Genomic DNA, 24,779 nt, shown 5'->3' on the forward strand with positions numbered 1-24,779 from the left:
AAAGACAAAAATATCATCTTACTTTATTCAATTTTTTTTTTTAACATTTGTAGATCATCAGTGTATTAAATTACTATATATATATTTAATTTGTAGTAATAAAATGAGAAAGTAAAAATAACAGTAATATTCACATTTCCTATTCAGTATCACCTTAATATCTAATATAATACTAAGCTTTAGTTTTACAAGGCATTAGGTCTTACAACAATATACACATAGCATGATAAACAAAAAACACCAAATATTGGTTTGAAGTTATTTCTTTTAAAAACTATATAAAAAAAAAAAAAAAAACAAACAAAACAAATCTTTATTTTCTAAAATATTTTATTATCAACATTTTTTGAGGGACATATTGTTGAGCATATATTGAAACATTTTCAATATCATATTCATATTTAAAATTTTCAATCTCTTCAGAATAAAGTATAAAAATCAGAAAACTATAGTAAGTACAAATTTTGTTTTCCCATATTAATGTATGGAAGCTGTATAAATGAATAAGGAATGTTCCTTCTTATGAGCAAGTTAATTACCTTTTGCCAAAATGTTATTGTAATCATTTATGTATACCTAACTTAAATATTATAACAACAATTAATAATTCTTTAATGGTAAGCAATTTGAAATTCTTCAAAATAACAACCTTAAAACAATGATAATATCACTAAAAATTTTAAATACACGACTCTTTAGCATTATGTAAAAGTTTCTTAAAATTTTTTTCAGTATCATCGAGACAAGTATCAGATGGCCTTATCCCATTTACCATAGGTGAATTCTAAATGAAAAAATCAATAAGTTATTTTTGATAACTAAAAACTTAAAATTTAAAAACCATTTAAATAATTACCGATCTCGAAAAAACCATATTATTTTCAACTGTTGATGACCTGGAAATGGTATGACTGGATGGTGAATCACTTAACTCTGCGATATCATCATTATTGTGCTCTTAAAAAAAATAAAATATAAAAATATAATATACAATAGTCGCAATTAAAATAGTTTTTGCTTAATAAACTAATTTTGAGACCAGAACAATTGAGTTTAATAGCAGAAAGAGTCAATAAAGTAAAAAGTCCAAAAATAAAATATGCATGTAATAAATGTAAATTTTAAAGAAATTAGGCCATATATTAATAATTAATTAATTATTATTTATTTAGATTTTATTTATTAAGTATTTGTCATTATATCCACTAAATATTATAGGTACATATGTTTTAATAAGTCTTAAAAAATTTACCTAACTTTTAGTTACATATCCAATCAAGTAATTTAATTAACCCAATTAATCAGTGTAGTGATTAGTGAGTCCAATAGACAAATATTTATTCTTATGCATCAGTAATTACAACTAATTTGTTTGAATCCAATAGACCAATGTGAATCAGTTAACCATAAGTCTTATAAACGACAATTACTGTCTATATTATCAGAAATTTATTAGAGGTTTATTTTAAATATAATAATTTTGGAAGATTTTTAAATTTTTTAAATATATACTTTTTATTACTCATGTTTTGTTTTTATTATAAATTGTAAAATTGAATGTGCCATTAAATTTTTCATTTTAAGTTATATACATATCAAAGCAAAATTAAGTTGTACACAGAATGATGCATCAAGCAATAAGCACGTTCAACTCTTCTAATCTTTTAATAATGCATTTATTAAAATTTTTAATATTTAAAATAAAGTAAAACCTTTTTTCAAAAACCATAGAGGTTTTACTATATAATAAAAAGCACTATTTTAAATATATGTTTGATGTAATTTAAGGAGTGTCGTATAGTGATGCAAATGTGTTATGTTTAAATATGGACCACTATTTTTACATTTAATTGTTTAACAAATACTTTTTTTTTAAAGGTTAATAAACTGTATTTACTAATAGTTCTGCATAATGAATTTATATAAAATAAAAAAATAGATAAATATTTAGTTTTATTTTCATTTTAGTCATCTAATTACATATAAAAAGTTAAGTAATAAATTTGCATAAGTTACAATGATTTTTATATTTACATACCTTCTGTATTGTCTAACCTGACCTATTATCCTTAGTGCATTAAGTTTAATGAATTAAAAACTATGGACCTTTTCCGTTAATTCACTACCACTATTTTTTTTTTTTCCGTTTTTTTTTTAGATTATTATATATTATTATTATTTTGATTCTGGGGGCATGAAGTGTGCAATATGTTGTAGCATCGTTTCAAATAAATTATTAGGACCGTAACGCTTACGCCACATGTACTCGACCAAGTAGCTATTCAGCATTGGTCGGTAGGTACCCTAATGTTTTTTATTTCGAGATTTTATTTTGCCCCAAGAACTCTCAATAGTATTAGTGTAAGTCAAAGTATTAGGATTTACAAAATTAATAGAATGATTCAGTCATGTGTTGAAAAGTTTGATCTAGCCTTTGATAGGAGCGCCATTTATCAGTAATTATTGTCGTGCCTGCAGCAACATGTTCAATAATAATTGGCAACAATGTTCGTGCTGATCTGTCGGGAACAGGAACTAGAAAAGTTTCTTTAGTTTCCCTACAAATACCACCTAAAACCCATTGATTTGGTAAAAATCTGCCTCTGTTATATTTATGTTTACTGAAACAGCTTTCATTGATCTCAACAGTTGTATTAACACCACCTATTTTAGCACTATTGTTTATTAAAGTGTATTCACAGACTTCACGCATGTACATGTTCCAGTCCACTGTTGTGTTGTGGTTCATGTTAAATTCTTCCTCACAAAACTTTATGGAAGTATATTCCTTACTTCAACTAAAAATAAACATCACTATTGTTTTGTAGTCGAGACGTGAACCAGCCAGAAAATTATCTGCACGTAATGGCGCGTATTGTCGACACTCACATTTTGAACAATACCAACGATCTTGTTTGTCAGTGAGTTGCAAAACCATTTCATGTTTATTTTTACATAATCTCGGATTATGTAAAATGCCATGAGTTTGTAAAAAACTCACTACATTATTCTTTGTATCTCATTCACTAGCTAGAGTAAGGAAATTCATGGTTACCTACTTAAATCCAACCATCGACTGACCACCGAATTCGCTGACTCTATGTGCATTCTTTCATAGCAATAAGATAAGTCAATAACATAAGATACAGGAAAAACCAAAATAATAATAATATATAATAATCTAAAAAAAACCAAAAAAATAGTGGTAGTGAATTAACGGAAAAGGTCCAAAACTATTTGATAACATTTAATTAAAGCTACATCAACATTTTCAAAAAAAGTAATTTGCTATAAAAATCATATAGAAAAAAGGAAGATTTCATTTGAAAAAAAAAGTTTATATCATCTGCAAACTTAATAATTCTTAAGTAGTATAAGAAATTTTAATTTTGAAATATGATTTACAGGCATATTATTTAAAAATTTCCAAAAACCAAAATCAGAATAAATACAAGAATAAAGAAACAATAAGAGCACAATATAATAAATTTAATTTAAACATTAATTAAAATTGTATTTTAATCAACTTATAAGTTACCTATATTATCAACTATTTGTCCAACTGAATGGCTATTTGATATGTGTGCATGTAACCTTGTGGCCCAATGGTCAGAACTATTGAGAATCATATCTCGTCGTTGGTAAAACAACATGTATGCTGATGTTGTGACCAAAGAAGTATCAGGTATTGGTGTAACTTTAGTATCATCAAAGCTGTACCATTGTTTATCATATGGATTTTTGCAAAATGCTAAAAATAAAAAATTGTTGTTTAATATTTAATATTATAATTTAATTATAATCAATGTATATTTACCAGTATAATGTCCACTATGAGGATCTGATCCATGATGATTGCATACAGCGTAAAGATCATATAAATTACGATCCTGTATAGAAGATAATCGACGAGAAGCTAAAGGCTTCAATGGTACCCTAACATCCCGACCTATAGCTAAATGTGGGGTCATATCAAAACTAAATAAAGGAAAATCTACAAGTACTGAAAGTTTTGTTGGTTGTCTGAAAATAAAAATAATTATTCTAAGTAATATATATTTACAAATAATGAAATACAATAATTTATTAATATTTTATATTTATCATTAAGTACCTGTTATTGTGTTGACGCGAAGACGGTAGTGAAAGAGACTGTCTAAACCGTTTTAAATGAACCACTAAAATATCAGGTAAAGTCCACAATCCAAGTTTTTTCACAACTTCTTGTTTAAGATTGCATTGTGGACAGTGCCAAGCATTTTCTGGACCTAATATTTCTTCTTTTGTATACAGCTAAATATAGAATAAAAATATTATAATGTTACCAACAACTCTAAATCATAAATAATATAAGGCTTAAATATAATTTTCAATTTTTTTTCAATAAACCTATATTTTATTTTTATATAAATATTGTTTGATCTAAATTAAATCATAATAATTTATTACCTTAACTATTTAAGTAAAAAAATGACAAACTTACATCAAAACATTGTTCAAGCGTGATAGATGTTCCCTTTTCAGAATTTAATTTTAGTTGTTTTACACTAGCATGTTCTTCAACTTGATCACAATGGTCTGCAATTGTTCTAAAAATATTATAATAATGATTATTAATAATATCTCTTTCTCTAAATAATTATATTTCTTAAAACTTACGTTTCCTTAGCATGAAGATTCCACTCAAGAATTAATTTTACATGAGGTTGATCCCCAGACATAGCTAATGCTTGATCAACTGGATCAGTAAAAAGTGGTAATTCAACTGTTGGATCTAAATATTGAGGCAAATCACTTGCATCTGCCAATCGTATACCAAATAATGGTATTTCTTGTTCAGTTGTTAATATATCATCATGTAACATCACTGCCATTTCCTTAAGTAAAAGTTTTTGAAGGTCCTTATAGGATGTTTCACGACATATTTGCATGGTATATGCACTTCCAAATCTGATAAACAGGAACAAAAATACATGAATAATAAATACACATAATAATAACTAAGATAAACAACCTCGAACATTGATCTTCAACAACAAGAATATTAACCCAACATAGTAGTAAGTAAGGTCCACTCTCATTACTGCAATCGTTCAATTTTGGAAGTTCTAAACAGTACAAAGGATCTGATTCTTTTATCATAGACGCTGGCATAGAATCTGAAAATATATATTTTAAAAATGTATGCACATACAAAAATGTAAATATAGAAAAAATAAATAAAGAATAATTACCACAAAATGTTCGATTAAAACCAATATCAGTTATTTCAGTAATTAACATATGCTCTTGGTATATACCAGTATAAGACCATAATAACTCTCGAAATTCAGCTATACTACTATCAACTGGAAGAGACAATCCAAGTTTAACCTGTAAAACAAATTTTAATATAACATTTTGTTAATACAAAATATATGGTATTATTTATAACTTATTAGTTTATAATATTTATATTATATAAACAATGTGATTAAGAAAATATTATTCATTTTATACCTAAGAATATTTATTAACATTATAATTTTCTCAGTCTCTCTTTTTTTTTTAAAAAAAAGCTACTTATCTAATACTTATAGCGTACAAACAATTTGTTTAATATTAAGTATTTTTATAAGTAAACTAAAAGTACAAAAAATTATTCAAATTATATTTTAAATATGAATAATATGGTCAATATTATTATTCAAAAGTTTTTAGGTTATCAGAATTGAAGTCAATGTTTATAAAAAAAAAGATAATATAATGTTAAATAGCTCTTGTTAGATTTTAAAATAAAAGTTATAAAATGAATAAACATTTAGAAATAATAAAAAACTATTACTAAATAAGTACATTTAAACTTACATCTCTTGGTTGCTGGGAAGTATAAATAACAGTAATAAAAACGGGCATTGAATAACATTGTGGTACTGGTATTGATATACATAAAAATGGATCAAATGTATTAGATTGGCGCATACAGCGTGGACATGTAAGTGAAGATTTAAATTGTGCTTGAAATACATCATGTATAAAGGACTCATTGCAACGTATATGATTAGCAAGTGTCTCAGCTGCTACTTGTTCATCAGGCCTTCCAAATGTGTTCTGAGAAAAATAATGATAAGTAAAATAATAGATAAAATAATTATTAATTAAGCATCTTACTCTAATTGTTTTATATTTTTTTTTTGTAGCTATGTTTAAATCTTCATGAACCTTATCCAAAAGCCATAGTAAGAATTCTTGTGCGTCATGCTGATTATTTCCTCTATATTGAGTACCATATTTGTCTACAATTGTTTTAAATTGATTTGACATGTCTGGGTCATATTTGCATAGCCATATAGATTTCAATAATAGTGCCAGCTGTTCAGTCATCTCACCACGTGTACCATATTTCTTAGAGTTCAACTTATTTCTTCGAGTAAGGTCCATTTTATATTGATCCATGACAAAATATCTACAGTAAAATTAAAATCCCAGTATTAAGATATATTTTATTTCTTTGGTTATTCAAAGATAAATTTAATCAAACTAAAATAATTTCATTAAGTACCTAATAATATAAAAATAAATTGTATTATTAAATGTTTAAATGTTCAAAGATACGATAAGATGTCCATCTAAATTATAATTATTTAAAAACTTAATTACCTATGTATTTTAAGAAAAACAAAGCGCGACAAACTAAATTTCTGGTTATTTCTTTAATAAGTAACAAATAATTATAAGAATGGTTTTATATTAATGTTAAATGATTATAAGTCCGTCAATTATCTATTCTTCTACGTTCAGTGGTGACCCCAGACATTTTTCCAAGAAAAATCTAATTTTTAGCAGGGCTAAATATAAATTTAATATCTTAACTGTGAGGAGTTTAAAACAGCATTGTAAGATATGAAATATAAACAAGTGTAAACAAGCAGGTAAAGTAGTAGACTAAACAATTACAAAACAAACAAGCTACCATAACTTAAAAAAAATACAGTAAGTTTATCTGGTTACATAATAAATAATTTTCAAAGATCAGAATAGTTATTGTTAGGATTAATAAACAGTAAAATATTGTGAATTATATGTAAATATAGGTAATCATAAAAAACAAATCATTACCTAATAAGAAGTATTTAAGTACTCATATCAAACTATCCCACTTTAAAAGTGTAAATAAACCCAATAAAATCACGAATTTATAAAAATGTATCAAGTAACAAAGTATAAATTGTATAAGATAATTAGTTTTACAACAAATAAACATGAACAGAGTAGTTTATTTTTATATTTCAGCATTTTTTGTTAAGAGCATTTATATGTTTATGATAATTATTATTATTTATCATATAAAAAATTAGGTAATAACTAGAATTGTCTACAGTTATGTTCTAGTATAATATAAAAAGTACTTATAAGTACTTTTAGGTTTTTTATAAAATTAAGTAAATACAAAATGGTATTTTAGAAATATTTCTAAACATTGATACTAATTAATGATTTTTAACTAAAATTTTGTCAATAAAATAATATTAAAAATTTCTATTAATGTTAAATGGTTTATTGAAACAGGCAAACTATTACACTGGATCAACTATTGTTTTATTTAATTTTAAAATGAGGCATAAAAAAATTGTGCACACATGTGTGTAATAAGGTATTTACACATTCTTCATAACATATTGACTATATGATAAAGGGGGTGGGGAGGGAAAGTCTGGTTAGAAGAACATCAATCTAATTAAACTTTGAGATGAGGCTAATTATTAAATTTAAAGAAATAGTCGAGATTCCAATAAAATACCAATACATTAAGAATATAAAATTATAACAATATAATATATGATATATAATTTATATTATAAATTTCTGTAAAAATAAATAAAATATTAAAATTTATACTGTATGATATTTTAAGGTAGGAATAAAAACTATTAAATACTGGTTAAATGCTATATGTGTATATACCTACTTTTTATTATTTTTATTTTTATTTCGAAGTATATATTAGACTTAGATATTTAAAAATTGGTAAAATAATAAATGCCTTGTAATAAATATGTATAAAATTACTAATTAATGAAAAAATTCCTTATCAAACATGAATAAATAACACATTAAGGTTAGGAATTATTTTTTGAAATCAATACAATTATTAAATAGATTAACTTCATGTTACCTAATTCAAATGTATTGAAAATGTTTTATTTATAAGGTACTTAAAGTAATAAACATAAATAATAAATAGGATTTTAATTTTAAAACCATTTATATATTTTATATCTACAAGACTTTCATCTATATTCAAATTTTACAAAATTACTTAGAACTTAGATACCATCTAGGAATCTAGATTTAAAAAACCTTGTTAAAACTTAAATTTAGATAATAAATGCATTTCAAAAGTAAATTACCTCGCTAAAACATCTGTATGACTTAAGCACTGTAATACAGCGTTTATAAAACATGTATTTCCTTGATTACGCAGACCAACCACACCCGGAACTTTGTCACCACTTAAAATTTTTGGAGTTTGATAGGTGTTGTCATTGTAGATATCTGTCGACGAGCGTGAAACATAAGCATCATACTTGGAACACAGATTACTTTTGTCTTGTTGTAAGCCGAGGTATGACATTTTCTGCAACATTTTTCCAAGCACCTTGTTCCATGATGACGGTTTTCTCAACATCGACAACTTTAATTTAGCATCATCTACATCGCCAGGCTTCACATGTTTGTTGCGTATCAGGTCACGCTTAAGCGAGAAAGATCGTTTTAGCTTGGATGTCGGTGGATTGGGGTCTTCATTACGAGTCATGTTGTGCAGCGCTTCGGCCGAAGTACGTTTCTTCAGCAACGATATTTCGTCCATTTCGAAACGTCACCGATAGATTTTGGTAACATTAGAACAGTATGTATAACTGTATAAGTGATTAATATAAAAAAAATAAAAACAATTAAACAAAACAAAAGGGAAGAGTAGTAGAAAACACAAAATAAGAATTTTGCAAGTAATTATATTATGTACACGATTTGGCAAGTTACGTAGCTGTAAGCAATATTAAAACGTCTTATGGACGGCGACACATCCGAACCGAACAAACGGCGCGTCGATTAATCAAAAATTCACAATACTTCAAACACTATTAAGTCTATAATATTAAAATACAAAATAATAATAATATTATGTAGGTGCCTAGAAACTATATTATTATAATATTATTATTGTATATCGTTTCACGGGAAAAATTTATCAACTTGTTATCGAAAACCTTCGGACATTACAGTGCTACCACTTAACCGACGGAGAATGATGATTATATAAAAAAAATTAAATGTATATACTATACATATAAACCAAAATACATTTTATATTATACAAAAAATTGTATATAACCAACTGTATGATATTGGAAAAATATATTATGAAACAAATTTTTATTAGAACACATATTTTTCCAACAAAGGTAAATTAATTTAAAAATTTATATCACTGGAATAAATTGACATAGAAATAGCTATTTATTGTGGATCAAGAGGTAATGATTTGTTTTACCCTAAATAACAGGCTAACTAACCCAATAATATAATCCTATACAATGACAATTTTTGTTTTCTATTCACACATCGATCACTATAACTTACAACCCCGATTTAAATATTTAAAGCGTGACTATTGTCTACTGACTAGGTATATTATAGATATTATTATGTTTTATGGGTGTCGGAATCAACGGGTTTTTAGTATAAAAACTTGCCTCATAGAAAACATTCTATATTATAATTTATAACGTCTAGTGATAATGTTAAATTTTGATTATTTTAATTTTATTTTACAGATGAAGACCTCATGCAGATCGTATTGAACTCTGATTAAAAATTCTAATTTTAGAAATTTTAGGCATCATTTATTATGTGCCACACATATCATTTTATCTAAAAAAAATTATCACGCAAGTAATTTGAAAACTTTAAATGCCTGTACGAGTAAATACCTTAAAATTAAACTAAATATTTTGAAAATTTTTTTAAGTATATTATTAATGAAAATTTATGTAACAATTAAATATTTTAAGTTTCTACAATTGATCCATTTGATATTAAATTAAAAAAATAAAAACTAATAACTTGCGATGAAAAATCATGATTTTATACGTCAATATATCTAAATTCGTCAAAATGTGAACTTAAGACATTCATAAAAAAATATTTGTGAAATAACGTTTAACTTTTTTGTTTAACTAATGTGTCTACTGATTACTACGTATATAAAAAATGTCATTAGATATTAAAAAAAAATAAAATGTTTAATAATTAAGCACATTATTATAAAATCAATATATTTATGGATCTGATCAAAATCTAGAAAAGAATGAATTTAATTAAAATTTAAAACCAATATTGGTGTTAAGAATGTATAAATGAAATAATTAACTATGAAAAAGTATATAATATATAGGCAACATGGTTGTCCCCAGGGATAAGACGAGACACTTGCCCCCTAAAAATTTAAATATGTTATCTAATTATAATAATTTAATGTAATAATGACGAAAAATAATAATGTTCGATAAATAAAATGTATAGTAACAATATACTTAAATGTAATAATAATGTACTATAAATAAAATGTAAAAAAAAATCTTCATTTATTTTTTTAATTAATTCCCCTCCCTAGAAAAATGTCTGGGGATGCCTATGGTAGACAGTAGAAAATCCGTTGAGAAATTAATTGTAGAAGAATAGTAAACATTTTTAAACTAAAGTGTGCTTAATTAAAGATAATCTATCATAAATTAAGACTTGAATTAATCAAAGATAATAGTTTTGTATCTACCTAGTAATTATTATTCTCAACAAATTATAAGCTGAAATTTTCTAAAGGTGTTTTTTGATCTGAATGTATTGGCAATATCTGTAATTGAGCAATTTTTACTTCTTAAATACGTTTGTAACTAAAACAGTTATTGTAATTTAGAAAAAGTAGGTATCTACACGAGAAAATTTATAACACGATTTGAAATATGTACATGTAGATACGTCATAAAACATTTATGATGAGAGAATACATATCTGTAAGTAATACTTTTACAATAAAAGTACCTCTAACTGTGTAAAAGAGAGGTTTATATATGTGTACATTTTATATAAGAAGTATTTTTCATTATTTTTGTTAATTGGCAAGGTCTCAATATCATCTGCGTTTAAGTCTCTTAGCTGGGTTTTTTGCTTTAATCCGGTTCTGCCTCTAATTACGCCTTAACAATATAATTTAAATGTCAAATTACAAGGTAATATTTATTTTTATATTGTTATCAACAAAATTACGCTATTTAAATTTATGTTTCACTTCATCCGAGTTATCGCTTATTGTATGTCTCATTATGTAACTAAAATTTGTCTGAATTGTTTCATCTTAGTAAATAAATAGCCGATAGAAATAATGCATTTTTGATTTTACTATGAAAAACATTTTTATATTGTCTATAGTTGAATTTTATCTTCCCTTCCCCCTGTTCAAAACATAGGGACTGGTGGGAACTGTTTGTTATAATATTACTATCTAACCCTATATCATTTATTCACTAATTATAACAGTTAATAGATAAATAAATACATTAGGGGTCTCTAACCACCTTGTAAAACCCATTAAGTTACTTAGATATATTTTATAGCAGTTCTCTCCCCTAGCCCATCACCATCTTCATTGAGCTTGCTTCTTCCGATCTACAGCCTTTTTCTTTCCAAGTATTGACACCACCATCATGCCAAACATCTACCTCCAATTCTCAATCACTGCCTCGATCCATCGCCTCATCGGTATATCTTTTGGGAGAAGCTCCTGCTGTAGTTCCAGCATTATGTAAAGCACATCCTTAATTGAATTTACCTATCTATATTATTTAATATTTTATCATTAAATTGAAAGTATTTTGTTAGTTTGTTACCCTTTCAATAAATAATAATTTAACGATTTGTAGTTTATCTGATTTTTAATTAATATTTTATGATAGAAAATAACAATAATTTATTTTTATCATTTTTTTTTTTTTTTACTTTTTTTGGATGTAATAATTAATAAGATATTAATATTTTTGATTCGCATTATCATTTTTATGTATTTTTAAATTAAATTTGGTATCTTGAAAAATTATTTAAACTTGATTAATTTAGTTTGTTGTGTCCTTGAATACAAATAAATTTCAAAGTATCTTCTTTTCAAAAAAGCACAATTATTTTATTTTCTATTTTATTCAAATTCTGAACCTTAGAATATTTATATATATATATAAATATAGTACCTATATTGTACTTAAAGACCATATTTTTAACTTTTTAATATGACTTATCATTTCATCTATTAATTTTCTTTTAATGTAAGAGTGAAATTATATCCTTTTGGCATAGTGTGTACATTTATAAATGTTTTTAATTTTAAAAGAAAATCAAGAGATTCGATCAAATAACTAGTAAAAAAATATAATTGATTAGAAATTTGTCAGTTAATTTGGAGACGATTCCAATATATAAGATCGAAAACTACTTAAAATCAAGAGGTTTTAAAAAAAATAATCACTGTTAGCAATGCAAGTATGCTTGCATTATATATTATTCTGATATTATTACTGAAAATTAAATGCAGTAAATGATGCATCTATTCGCAACAAGTTAAATATTTTGACTACAACAATCAGATTATGCGTTACACTTTTTGTTAGAGTTAATTTACGGGTTTTTGGTTATTAGAAGAACTTAGCCTTTTTAAAAAGACTAATGGATAATATTTCATCTTAAAAAAAACCCTTAAATTCAATAGCAATTTATTTTTGTTTAGAATTTACTTGACATATATTATTCTATGAATATTAATATTCACCAAGAGTATCTAGGCACATTAACAGTAACATTAGTTGTTACTATAAAATGGGGTATCATTGATAAAATGTTAATTTAATTTTTAGTTTTGGGTTTACCAATCATTGAAAAATGAAGCTTTTAAAAAAGTGCTAACAATTATTGTTTTTCATAAGTATTCAAATAGAAATGAGTTTGCAAAACATTATTATTTTTTATTTATTTTTTATTTTTTTAATTCCAGGTATTGAAGATATATTGTATAAGAAGTTCTTACTATTTAAAAGCTCAAGATACACATTTCATATTTGTATAGATGTTTTACAGTCAAATTTGCTTATAACGATGTCGGATACAACGATTTTTTCGGTATAACAATATCTTGATAAATTATTATTACATATTCATGTTTAAATAGATATTTCTTGAATCGTGGTGAATACCCAATTTTCTTATAGAGTTTGTAGAATGTTGGATCTTGTACGATATGAAAATTTGTAATCTAATGATTGCTGTAACTTGTATGTTGAAATTAATTACGTCAAATGCCAATATATATTGAAAAGGTAATATTTAATATAATATTATTGAGGCCTTTCTTTAACTGCATCAATATATATTCTACACATATCTACAATTTTTATTTTTTACAACTTGGATCCTATCCTAAAGTTTGAATTTAAAGTGATTTAAATTTCTAGGCTCCTCAAATATCATTATAAGCAAATCTAACTGTATATTTACACTGTGAATAATTGAGTTATATATTTACATGTTAATATAATTTTCTTATTATTAAGCATATCGGAATGAAGTGTTTTTACTTTCTTATTTAAATTTTTACCATTTCAAATTTTGTTTTATAATTTATAAATGGATAATCTGCACTCGAAACGTTTTATATCTGGAACAATCATTTTTTTAATACAGATAAATTGTTACCATAATTTCAAAACCACAGCATATAAAGTGATTTATTTAAGTGTTAACACTATTTTTTTTTTTTTGAAAAGTCCCTTACTTGTTAGAAAATATTTTGTTTTACAGACAAATATATTAAAAAAATTATATTTTTCTTATTTTTATCATTATCATTTTTAAAATTCAAAATAATTCTAAAGTTATAAATAATTACCAATAGTTGAAATAGTAGTAGATATATGATCAAGGTGTTTGGAGTTCGGATTTTTCCATTTCAAATAAATACATATTTTGTATACATTAAGATTACAAGATATAAATGTATAACCCTGTATTCATGAATGTTAGATCGATTTTTTAAATGCACACTTTCACTGATGGAAGGTAGCACTTTTGGCCTATAGGTAAATGACTATTCGAATAATTAAAAATACATGACAGACAGCGCTACTACATATACATATTAGCAAATATATTATTATAATAAAATATTGCATATTATTTAATAGATTAAAGTTTATATTACAATATGGCTGAATTGTCTGGCTTAACGCGTGTAAAATTTTACAAGAAATTATACTGCTTAATAATTATTTAATTAAAATAATTAAATTATATATTAAATAATTATTTACAATATTTTTAAACTATCCTTTGTACGCATTGAGTTATTTGTTGTAATTTGCATTATTTTATACGTTACCTATCAGCTAATTCAGCTACTATATACAGCATTTTATAAGAACTGTAAAAATAAACTACAGAGACTTAAAGATTTCATCAATATAACTTTTATTGAAAATAGTCTAGGAACCTCTGAACAAGCAGAGGTCAAAAAACATATACAGAGTGAATAGTGATTCTTTTATCATTGAACACTCATTATTTTAAAATGTGTTGACTTTTTTCAAAATGTTTAGTTTTATACTTTTCTAGAACTATATAACATTTTTATTTTTTCCACGTTTATATATAATAGTGAAACCACTATCATTGATTTTTGATTTTCAAATGGTAACCTATATTTTAAATGTCATAATAATAGGACTATTTTTTTTATGAATTTTAACGTTATAATTATTAGTTTCCATTTAACCATTAACGAGTTAACATTTACAAAATATTTTGTAATTCAAAAATAGTTATAGAGACTTGGAATTTTCACAAAATATTCATAGTAACCTTTACTTGATTTAATGTAATTTTCAAAACATTTTGGCATTTTTAATGCTATTTATAGACATTTGAAATTTTGAAAAAATTTTCAAATAAAAACTAAAATTTGAATATTTTTACATGAGAATTCTCATAAGGTTGTTACTTGTTTTAGTGGATTTTAAAAATATCTTTATTCCTACATGGCTACATATTCTTTTTAAAATCTGAAATTCTAAAAATATTGCGATATTACATACAATACGTTTAAATATTATTAGATTAATCCGTTTTGAAATCTGAGCAATATAATAGCCATTAATTTTGTCATATTGTATTTGTTTTTTTTTTTTTGGATAAATATCTACACTTTAAGTTATCGATAAAATTCCTCAATAATTTTCATAAAACGAGGGTGGTTTTGAACATTATTTTGGATTTAGTCTGTACTTTTATGAGGTCTAACTTAAAAATTCCTAGAACTAATTTTTATAATTGGGAAAACAAATAAAAAATTAGGAAAAATAGCAATCTTCAAGTAAATCAAATTTTTAACATATTCGTTTAATTAATAACGAGAAAAATAGGAAAAAAAAATGAAATAAAACAAAGATAAATGTAAGTAAAAATGTAACTAAGGCGATATACTACTACATTTATAAGTTCTGGAAAATATAATCACTCATCAGTTACCTCGTCAGATACTAATATTAAATTCAAGTCATTTTCTTCCTCCTGATCTTCGAAGGGTTCTCGAAAATATGATCAAGTACAGCTTTATGCAAATTTATTATATAATCTATAACAATAATATAGGTATAGCATAATATAATCATGCAGCATTTATGCATCTTCCCAGATTGGCCAAATTTGCAGCAACGATTATGTGATACTTGTTAGGTAATACAAAATGAAAAGACAACTTCCTGAACACTTGAGTCCAATTAAAAATATCACTGGTTAAACTTATTAAAAAGAAAAGGTCCAGTTATCGCTCGCAGAATTTTGTGTTCACAGCTATTGCTCAGGAGGTGGATGCGCATGCAGTGGCGAAAAAGATGACGATATAGTCAATTCAGCCAGAGGCTAGGGGCTTCATCAAAGGTCTCTGCGTTCTCATGGAATTAGCCTTATTCTGTAGTTTCTATAATTTTATGTGATACTATTGATACTAACTTATTAACTATTGATATTTTTCTTATATTTTATTAATTGTAAAAAAAAATTACATTTTAATTAAACTTTAAAATTAAATTAACCTATTACTCATAGGGTTTTTTTATAACATTATTATTTTTTTTCTTTGAACTTATGTTTGAACATTTGATATTTAACCTATATTAACTTAAATTAGGTAAGTTATATATTTTTTACATTATTTTATTTTTTTATATAAATTATCTTATTACGAATTTTGTATAACAAATCAATAATTTTCAATCAATATAAATTTAAACAAAATTTGTATAGAACTGACAAAACTGAAATTAAAATGTTTCAAATAATATATTATTTATTAGAATTTTTATAGCTGAATCACTCTGTATATATACATAGAAAGAGAAAGATTATTTTACCTAGGGAATATTAATATTATATATAATTGTATGTAGGTATAAAAATAATAACAAAAATGTATTGTCGTATGAAGATATAGTCAAGTTCATCGTTGAGAATTTTGAAGAAACTTGTGAGTTAGATAAATGGACACTTATGGACTTCTTTAAAAAAACCATTGACTTTTAAGACATAAACGATTAAACTTACAAATATTGGGCCTGAGCGTTGAATAGGTAATGTTTGATGATTGATGACCCTTGGCAATGATGATAAAGAATGATTTAAAAATACATCCAGATTTATCATTATGGATACCAAATGAATTTTAAATTTTAATTGGCAGAAAAATATTAAAGAAAATAAAATAAAAACGAATTATACAATATACATATACACAAAGTCTACTGCAGACTCTAATTGGGATTTTTTGAGTAAATGGTACATAATAGATAATATAACAGCCAATGGCACTAATAGCAGTAAACATCCATATAAATTCATACAATTAAATATACGTATCGATCTTTGAAATGTATGTCATTATAATTTGTAAATTGTTTTACAGTATGACGCTTTAACTTTAGGAATAAGTTTTGATGGTATTGAATATGCACTTCAATTATATACTTATATAGGTACTTTGGTTGGACAAAATATAGTTTTGTGTTAGAATTTTTAAACTAATGGGGCATTATAATAATGTTATCATGATATAGATGTATATATTCCTAAGTACCTATAAAGTTTTACTAAAAATCAGCTGTTTATTGTTTTATAAAATATGCTCAAAACTTAAAATAAGCTAAACAATTTTTTTATACCTGGTAAAAACGAGTAGTTATGTTAAATAATATGTATGTAATGTTATATCATAATGTAAAATAATAACAAACTATATAAAATACTCATAAAACCTAAAATTTTTGGGAGGCCTTATAACTCTTAGTTTGAAGTAGGCTAAGTTCTCATTAGTCATCCAATATTCTCATACCTACGTATGCCAAGATAAGGAGAATACTTACAAAATAATTTGTTAATAAAAATTAGAAATAGTAATAACATAATTGGTAGAATTTTTATTCTTTATTTAATAATATTTATTTATTTTTTATTAACTTTTAAAAGTTTAATAATTAATATTACACTGGCTTGAGGATTCACTTTCACATCTCCAAATGTATGAACCTTCAGTAAGCAGTGTAGCCGTTTATTGAACAAAAAATGTAATTTGCATGTCTTAACAGAACGTTTTAGCTTTAGATTTTTTCTAATATTTAATTATACAGTTTTGACTATAAACAGAAAACCATTTAATTATTGTTTGTCAGCAAACAGATTTTCGGTAAATCTCTTTTGTTGTTATTGTAACAATCGATAAGGTGATAATGTTATACATACTTTACCAATATTATCATACCAAATATATTACACTACAAAAACATCCGTCTGGGCGGTGACAAGTGACAACTGGCTCACTGTTCATGATAACGAATTGATAATTGACAAGGTTCAGCGAATTAAAAAACGATTCCTGATTTCGCTGTTGTCATTTCGTGATTTCGTCATAGATTTATTGTCTTTTTAATCTCTTTAATCTTTTCTATGTTTATTGTTATTCTGTTTTATATAACTACAAATTTTTATTACCTAGTTTAATTAACACTTTATAGTTTATGTAGAAAAAATAAATATATTTATAACATCTCAGTTCATCATACGGATATCGTACGCCATCAACAATCCCATAGTCTATAACTTCTATTTTTTTTTTGTTTAGTACATACTGAAAATCACGGTTAACAAAATGTTTAAATCCAATTTTGAAAAACTACTCGGTAAGTTGTAATGTCATGATCGCAATACTATTATATTGTATACAATACAGTTTTTATGTTTCTATGTTTGATCTAAATTTACAGATAAAGTGACCAGCAATTTGTTGTTGGAAGCAGATTGGCCTACAACATTAGAAATATGTGACACAATACGGCAAAAAGATGTTCAGTAAGTAAAATTATATTTAATGTTTGTTTTAATATATTAAATAATATCAAAATTACAAACAATAGAAATATTGTACAAACGGATAACAACTAAATTTTTAAAAATATTTTATAAATTTGATAAGTAATTTCCAAAATACATAATATTTTAATCCTTTCTCTGTATCATATATTAAAAAATAATAGTTTTTTTAGTTTCATGTTTACATTTACTTAGTATATGATATAAACCTTTGAACAAAAAACATTTAAGCAGGTACCTATTTAATGTAATAACACAATTTTGAATTATATATTGTTATGAAATATATACCAGCATGAAGTTATACAAAAATGATTTAAAATTTAAAATTTAAAACTTTTATCTCATACTTATTATATTCTTCTACAACAAAACATTTCTGACAATGTTATATTCTTACATGATTTATAAAGCATATATTTTCAACTGATAGTTCATCACTATTTTCATCCCATTCTATAATTTCCTTTTTATTTTACGAATTAAAAGTATCTGTGATTTAATGAAAAATTTAAGCTGGTTTCACAGCTATACAATGTCTAAAATATTTAGTAGATTATAATAAGTAAATGATACCATAATATTACAACGGCTAATTAGAATACAATTAAAGAAATATTACATTATAGATGACATAGTTATGAGTCCTGTCTTAGTCCTTTAAACAATAGATAATTATTGTATTAGAAAAAAACAAAATGACTGAACTATATTAACATTTTTAATAGCGCTACAACTTATATGTATTTATATAAAGTTATGAAATTATAATATAATTTCCTTGAAATATGCATAATTAAGCAAGTATATATTTTAATATTAGAACCTATAAGATATGAAATGTATAGGTTTTTAATCAGAATTGTTCGGAGTCAACAAATGTATAGAAAGATGAATTTTAATTTGGATTTGTATACATACTCTTTTTAATGAGTATAAATATTAAATAAAATACATTAATGGCTTAGTATTAAATAAGTCTATGAAATAAATAGCAATAGTTTGTGGCGTGGTGAACTAAAAAATTTTAGTATATACTACAGTAAACAGTTCTTAAGTATCCATCTTAGTTTTGTATCAGTTATTGTAAAAGAATGATGTAAACATATTTGATAATAATTTATAAAAGCTATATTAAAATTGTTAACAATTAAATTCTGTAACATAGAAAATACATATAATAGTTAATATATATTTGAAAATTACATTAGAAATAGATTAAAAGTTCAAATAATTTATCTATAAAAATATTTAGGGATCTTAAATACTTATTATTTTTATCACATACTTAATCAAAATGCATTAAATATGTAAACATTAAAAATCTATTAAACATAGTAATAATATCTTTCAGACCAAAATTTGCACTCAATGCTATCAAGAAAAAATTGATTAGTCCAAATCCTCATACCGCCATGTATAGCTTACTGGTAAGTATTTTATAAATTAAATTATTATATTTCTTAAAAGTAATAAAATATTATTTTTAGGTCTTGGAATGTTGTGTTAAAAATTGTGGTCAATTAGTACATGATGAAGTTGGAACTAAACCTTTTATGGAACAAATAAGAGAAATTATAAAAACTACTCCACATGAAAATGTTAAAAACAAATTACTTGAACTATTACAGACTTGGGCTTTTGCTTTCCGAGCTATTCCCAAATATTGTGCTGTTCAGGTATATATTCTTGACAATATGTATTTTTATTTAAATTTAATAATTCATAGTTCATTCTATTTTATTTTATAATATTATTTACCTATGTATTTTATCAAAAAAGAAATACTATTATATTGAACATGATGTTTTATATTTAATTTTGTTTGTTTTTATAATTTTTTTTTCTCTAATAGGATACAGTCAACATAATGAAAGCTGAAGGTTATACATTTCCTGCACTTAAAGAAAGTGATGCTATGTTCAGTTCAGATGTAGCTCCTGGTTGGGAAGATTCTGATTGCTGTCATAGATGTCGCGTTAAATTTGGAATGGTGCAACGCAAAGTAAGTTGTTTTATTTAATATTAAAATGAGTTAATATTGCTTTGGATATATATTTTTGTTTTTTTTAGCATCATTGTCGTGCTTGTGGCCAAGTTTTCTGTGCACAATGTTCATCACGCTCTTGTACATTACCAAAATTTGGTATTGAGAAACCTGTTCGTGTTTGTGAAGCTTGCTTTGAAAAATCACAAAAGTACAAAATTCAATTTAAGTTATAATGTATATTTTTTAGAGATATTCTAAGGTGTCTTTCAATAACTTGATTGATAAATACCAGATATGAATTTTTACCTATCTAAAACCTATTAGTATTAATTAATATTTATGTTTTAAAAATATTATACTTCAGCGAATATTCAGCAATTGGTTTTTTATTGACTTTATTATTCAGCTAATATTTTGTATCTTTTCAAATATGCTAGTCAGCTAACACTCAATTTTATTGTAGAGATTATTCAGCTAATACTATATAGTATATACTAGTTTATAATAAATTATCAATCTGAAAAATCTCTTAATTATTTTGTGTATAACAAATTAAGAATACTAAATTGGTATTTTAATTATTTTATATTTTTATTTGTTAATTATATTATTTAAAACTAATTAGTATTTATAATTTTTAATTTAGACCGCAAATGAACAAAGGATCAGAAGATTTACCTATAGAATATCTTACTAGTTCTTTGGCTCAACAAAATCAAGTAAGGTTTATTTATTATTTGAGAGTTGTTCACCTTGGAAGTAGCAAGCATAAAAATATAGATAATGTTTTATCTGAAAAGTGATAGCATTTTAGTGTGTATTAAGGAAGCATTGTTTTATTCGTACACTGTCAATATCCCATAATCACTCATCTATATCCAATCTTGAATTGTAGTCTATACAATTTTAAATATATCACTACTTCACAATTTAGTTTCATTAAATCTATGAGTTTAACAATTTTTTTTCAAGTAGATAAAATTTTATAAAAGATATTTTTAATAGGCTTAAAGGTTATAAAATTCAAATTTTTTTATTATTTTATATTCTAAACTAAATTTAAGACTACAATTTAAGTAATCTGTAAATGTTAACTTCTACAGTTAAATGAAAAATAAAAAGTCAGAAACATTTAGTTGATTTTGAGTTATCTTTATTTCTATATCTTAAGTGATGAATAATTTACTATTTGTCAAATTAAAAACAATAACTAAATTTTGTATAGAATCACAAAAAATTGATTATATGATGGAAGAAATTTATGAGTGACCTACTAACTTAATCATAAGTTATCATTAATTAATAAATATCTAATACATTTAGAGTACAATTTAAGAAACTTTATTTAATTTCGAATATACATTTGAGACCTAATTATAAATATACTCTAATTAATTAATTAAACTGTTGTAAGAATTTATTTCTCAATCATAACTAAGAGTTTTATATTAAATATATCCTCAAACTTTTTAATGTTTCACATAAAATATTTTGAATAAAGTAAATTAATTTGTTAGATACCGGCAGCCAATAGAAAAACAGAAGAAGAACTAAGAGAAGATGAAGAATTACAATTGGCTTTAGCCTTATCCCAATCTGAAGCAGAACAACAAAAAGTAATATAACTTAAAAATAATTCATTCTTAATTATTTATATATTAATAAAAAATAATAAATTATAATTATAAAATTTTGTATTATATAATATAATAATTTATACTTTCCAATAGGCAATACCTTTTATGAATTCTACTTCAACACCAGCTACAAGATTATATTCTTCACCACCAGTAGTATGATAATAATTTTTAAATTTAATAATTTGTACCCTTTTGCAAATATTTATTATCTTACTTTTTTTTTTTTTTTCATAGATTGAAAAAAAAGTTGAGGTTGAGGCTGAAGATGATCCAGAATTGGCACATTATTTAAATCGTTCATACTGGGAAAGTCTAAAAATTGGAAATATAGCCAAGGCAATGCAAACAAAAGTGACTCCAACAAATGTATATTTTTCATAATGTTTTATAATTGTTATAAATCTTGGATGATATTAATCTTAGGTTATTTATTAAATAATTTAGGTGAACACCACTGAGTCACCAAATAACCAAATTAGTCCAGCTATGAATAATGAACAAACTGATGACTCAGAGGAAATGGAAATGTTTATAACTTCTGTTAAATCACAGTTGGAAATTTTTGTTAATCGTATCAAATCAAATTTAAGCAGAGGTAGAACTGTTATTAATGGTGGTTCGTTGGAGACATTTTACTCTAAGATTACTCCAATGCATCAAAAGTTATTGCAATATATTCAACAACAAGATGAAAAAAGATGTAAGCATAGACTTTTGTTGCTTATATTGAAATTTCAAAAAGTATTATTGATTAACGCTGAAATTGTAATGAATTCTTAACTCTAACTATATTGTGTTTAACTGTATTAGTGACCATTAAATTAATGAACGTATTCATTAATTTAAGTAGATGAGGTATTGAATTAAGTATAAACTTGGAAGTGTAGAAACAAAAATACAAAATACATTTAAAAAAAAGTTATAATAAATATCTCTTTTCAGTATATTTTGAAAGGTTACAAGACAAATTAGTTCAAGTTAAAGATACACGGGCTGCATTAGATGCTATGAGAGATGATCATAAAGCTGCAATTCAACAAGAAGCTGCTTTTGCTGAACAACAGAGGCAGATTCAGTTAGCTATGAAATTGGATGTATTGAGACAGAGAAAACAACAGTACCAACATGTAATTTCCTTTAACCTTTTATTAATATCGAATTCAAACGTTTTCTTATTAAACTGCTTTCTTGTAGTATCAACATCAAATGACTCTTCAACAAGTCCAACAACAAGAACAAGAAATGGCTATGCGAATGGAACATCAGAGACAAAACTATCTTAATAGTAATATGTATGGCCCGAATTCTTTGCCAAGTATGCCTACTGCACCTAATCCTTACATGTCATCTGGTCCTAGTAAGTAACTGAAAGAATTTTTATTTTTACTTTTTAAAGACCATTTAGATCCATGGCTGTTTCCACTATGTGTTGCTACACACGTATATTCAATGCTACCTTCTCCTCATCCTTGATTCCTAGGAGCTTCAGGTTCTGACTTGGTTGCTCCACTGCTACCTTGCCATCATCTTAGTTTTGGTTGATCTGATTTTCACTTCATGACCTTATTTACTATTTTATCCACTTTCTTCACATGGCCTGCTCTAGGTTTATCATAATAATTTTAAATATAAACATTTAACAAAATTATTGAAAAATTTAGTAATTTTCAATGAAAAATTGAATTGACTTATTTAAGTTATTTATAAATAATCTTCATTTTATATTTTTAATTTATCGGTTATAAATTATAATAAACTATTTATTTTAAGTATTTGATGTATTATAATTAATATTCATACTTAAGTTCACCAAGTATATTTTCTAAAAATAGAGTATATTATTTATTAAATGTTGAAACAAATATTAATAGTTTGTTATCTTTATTATCTCATAGATTCATTAATGTCATCTCAAATACAAGATAATGGTATAAGGTATCCACAGTCGACAGAACCGGCTCACTTTCAGCATATTCCTCAACCTCAAGGTATTAAGTATTAGATAAAGTAGATTATAATAATAAAAATAAAAATGTTTATGAATTTGCAGGTTTTGTTGCTGCAAGACACATGATACCTCAAAATCCAGGTTCAATCCTAAACAACCAACCAGTGAATTTACCTTCTAATGAGTCCAGTAACATGTCACAAGTTAACTCAAATATTCCTCAGCCTATTTATCAACCACGAATGGCACCTATGACAAGCACAATCAATTCAACAGTTTCTGTTAGTCCATCAATTAGTTCCATGCACCAACAGCCACTTCCTGGTGTTAGTTCTCACACACAGTCCATGATGCCTGGTCATCAACAACCCCAAATGCCAAATATGGGTCCACCACAACACCCGCTTCCCGTCGGACAACCAATGATACCCAATCAACATCAACAGCCAATGTTGGGTCAGATGTCTACTATGCCTTATGGTGGACCAGTTCACATGGGACAGTATGGTGCACACCAAATACCTAGTCAGCAAGTAAATCCACAGCCGTCCGCTCCAAATCAAGTAGAACAGCCCAAAATTGAGCAACCTCAGGTTGCAGAGTTAATAAGTTTTGATTAATTAATTTAATGTTTTGCATTCCAAATATACACATTTTTAACATTTATTTAAAATTAACATTATATTATTTTAACTTTGTGGGTATT

The 24,779-nt window shown here is 25.1% G+C and overlaps 2 protein-coding genes across 2 annotated transcripts; one reads left to right on the forward strand and one right to left on the reverse strand.

Moving 5' to 3' along the window:
- Positions 1–327: 327 nt before the first annotated feature.
- On the reverse strand, positions 328–9,195 carry LOC112598755 (ubiquitin carboxyl-terminal hydrolase 43). Its single transcript, XM_025345349.1, has 12 exons — positions 8,391–9,195; positions 6,151–6,445; positions 5,848–6,090; positions 5,235–5,373; positions 5,015–5,159; positions 4,660–4,950; positions 4,484–4,589; positions 4,115–4,293; positions 3,818–4,023; positions 3,539–3,751; positions 857–957; positions 328–784 (listed from the first exon to the last, which is right to left on the reverse strand). The coding sequence occupies exons 1-12, from the start codon at positions 8,849–8,851 to the stop codon at positions 680–682; spliced, it is 2,484 nt and encodes an 827-aa protein (XP_025201134.1). The 5' UTR covers positions 8,852–9,195; the 3' UTR covers positions 328–679.
- Positions 9,196–18,274: 9,079 nt separating this feature from the next.
- Positions 18,275–24,758, forward strand: LOC112598923 (hepatocyte growth factor-regulated tyrosine kinase substrate). The gene is made up of 15 exons (XM_025345591.1): positions 18,275–18,305; positions 18,390–18,474; positions 19,850–19,925; positions 19,986–20,174; positions 20,351–20,500; positions 20,569–20,693; positions 21,132–21,204; positions 22,003–22,101; positions 22,216–22,278; positions 22,360–22,491; positions 22,570–22,825; positions 23,068–23,252; positions 23,320–23,482; positions 24,021–24,113; positions 24,176–24,758. Exons 1-15 carry the CDS (start codon positions 18,275–18,277, stop codon positions 24,691–24,693), a joined length of 2,238 nt encoding a protein of 745 aa, XP_025201376.1. The 3' UTR covers positions 24,694–24,758.
- The last annotated feature ends 21 nt before the right edge of the window (positions 24,759–24,779 follow it).

The sequence above is a fragment of the Melanaphis sacchari genome, unplaced genomic scaffold, assembly GCF_002803265.2.
Source record: "Melanaphis sacchari strain LSU unplaced genomic scaffold, SCAv2.0 Contig4_pilon_pilon, whole genome shotgun sequence".
Classification (NCBI taxonomy): domain Eukaryota; kingdom Metazoa; phylum Arthropoda; class Insecta; order Hemiptera; family Aphididae; genus Melanaphis; species Melanaphis sacchari.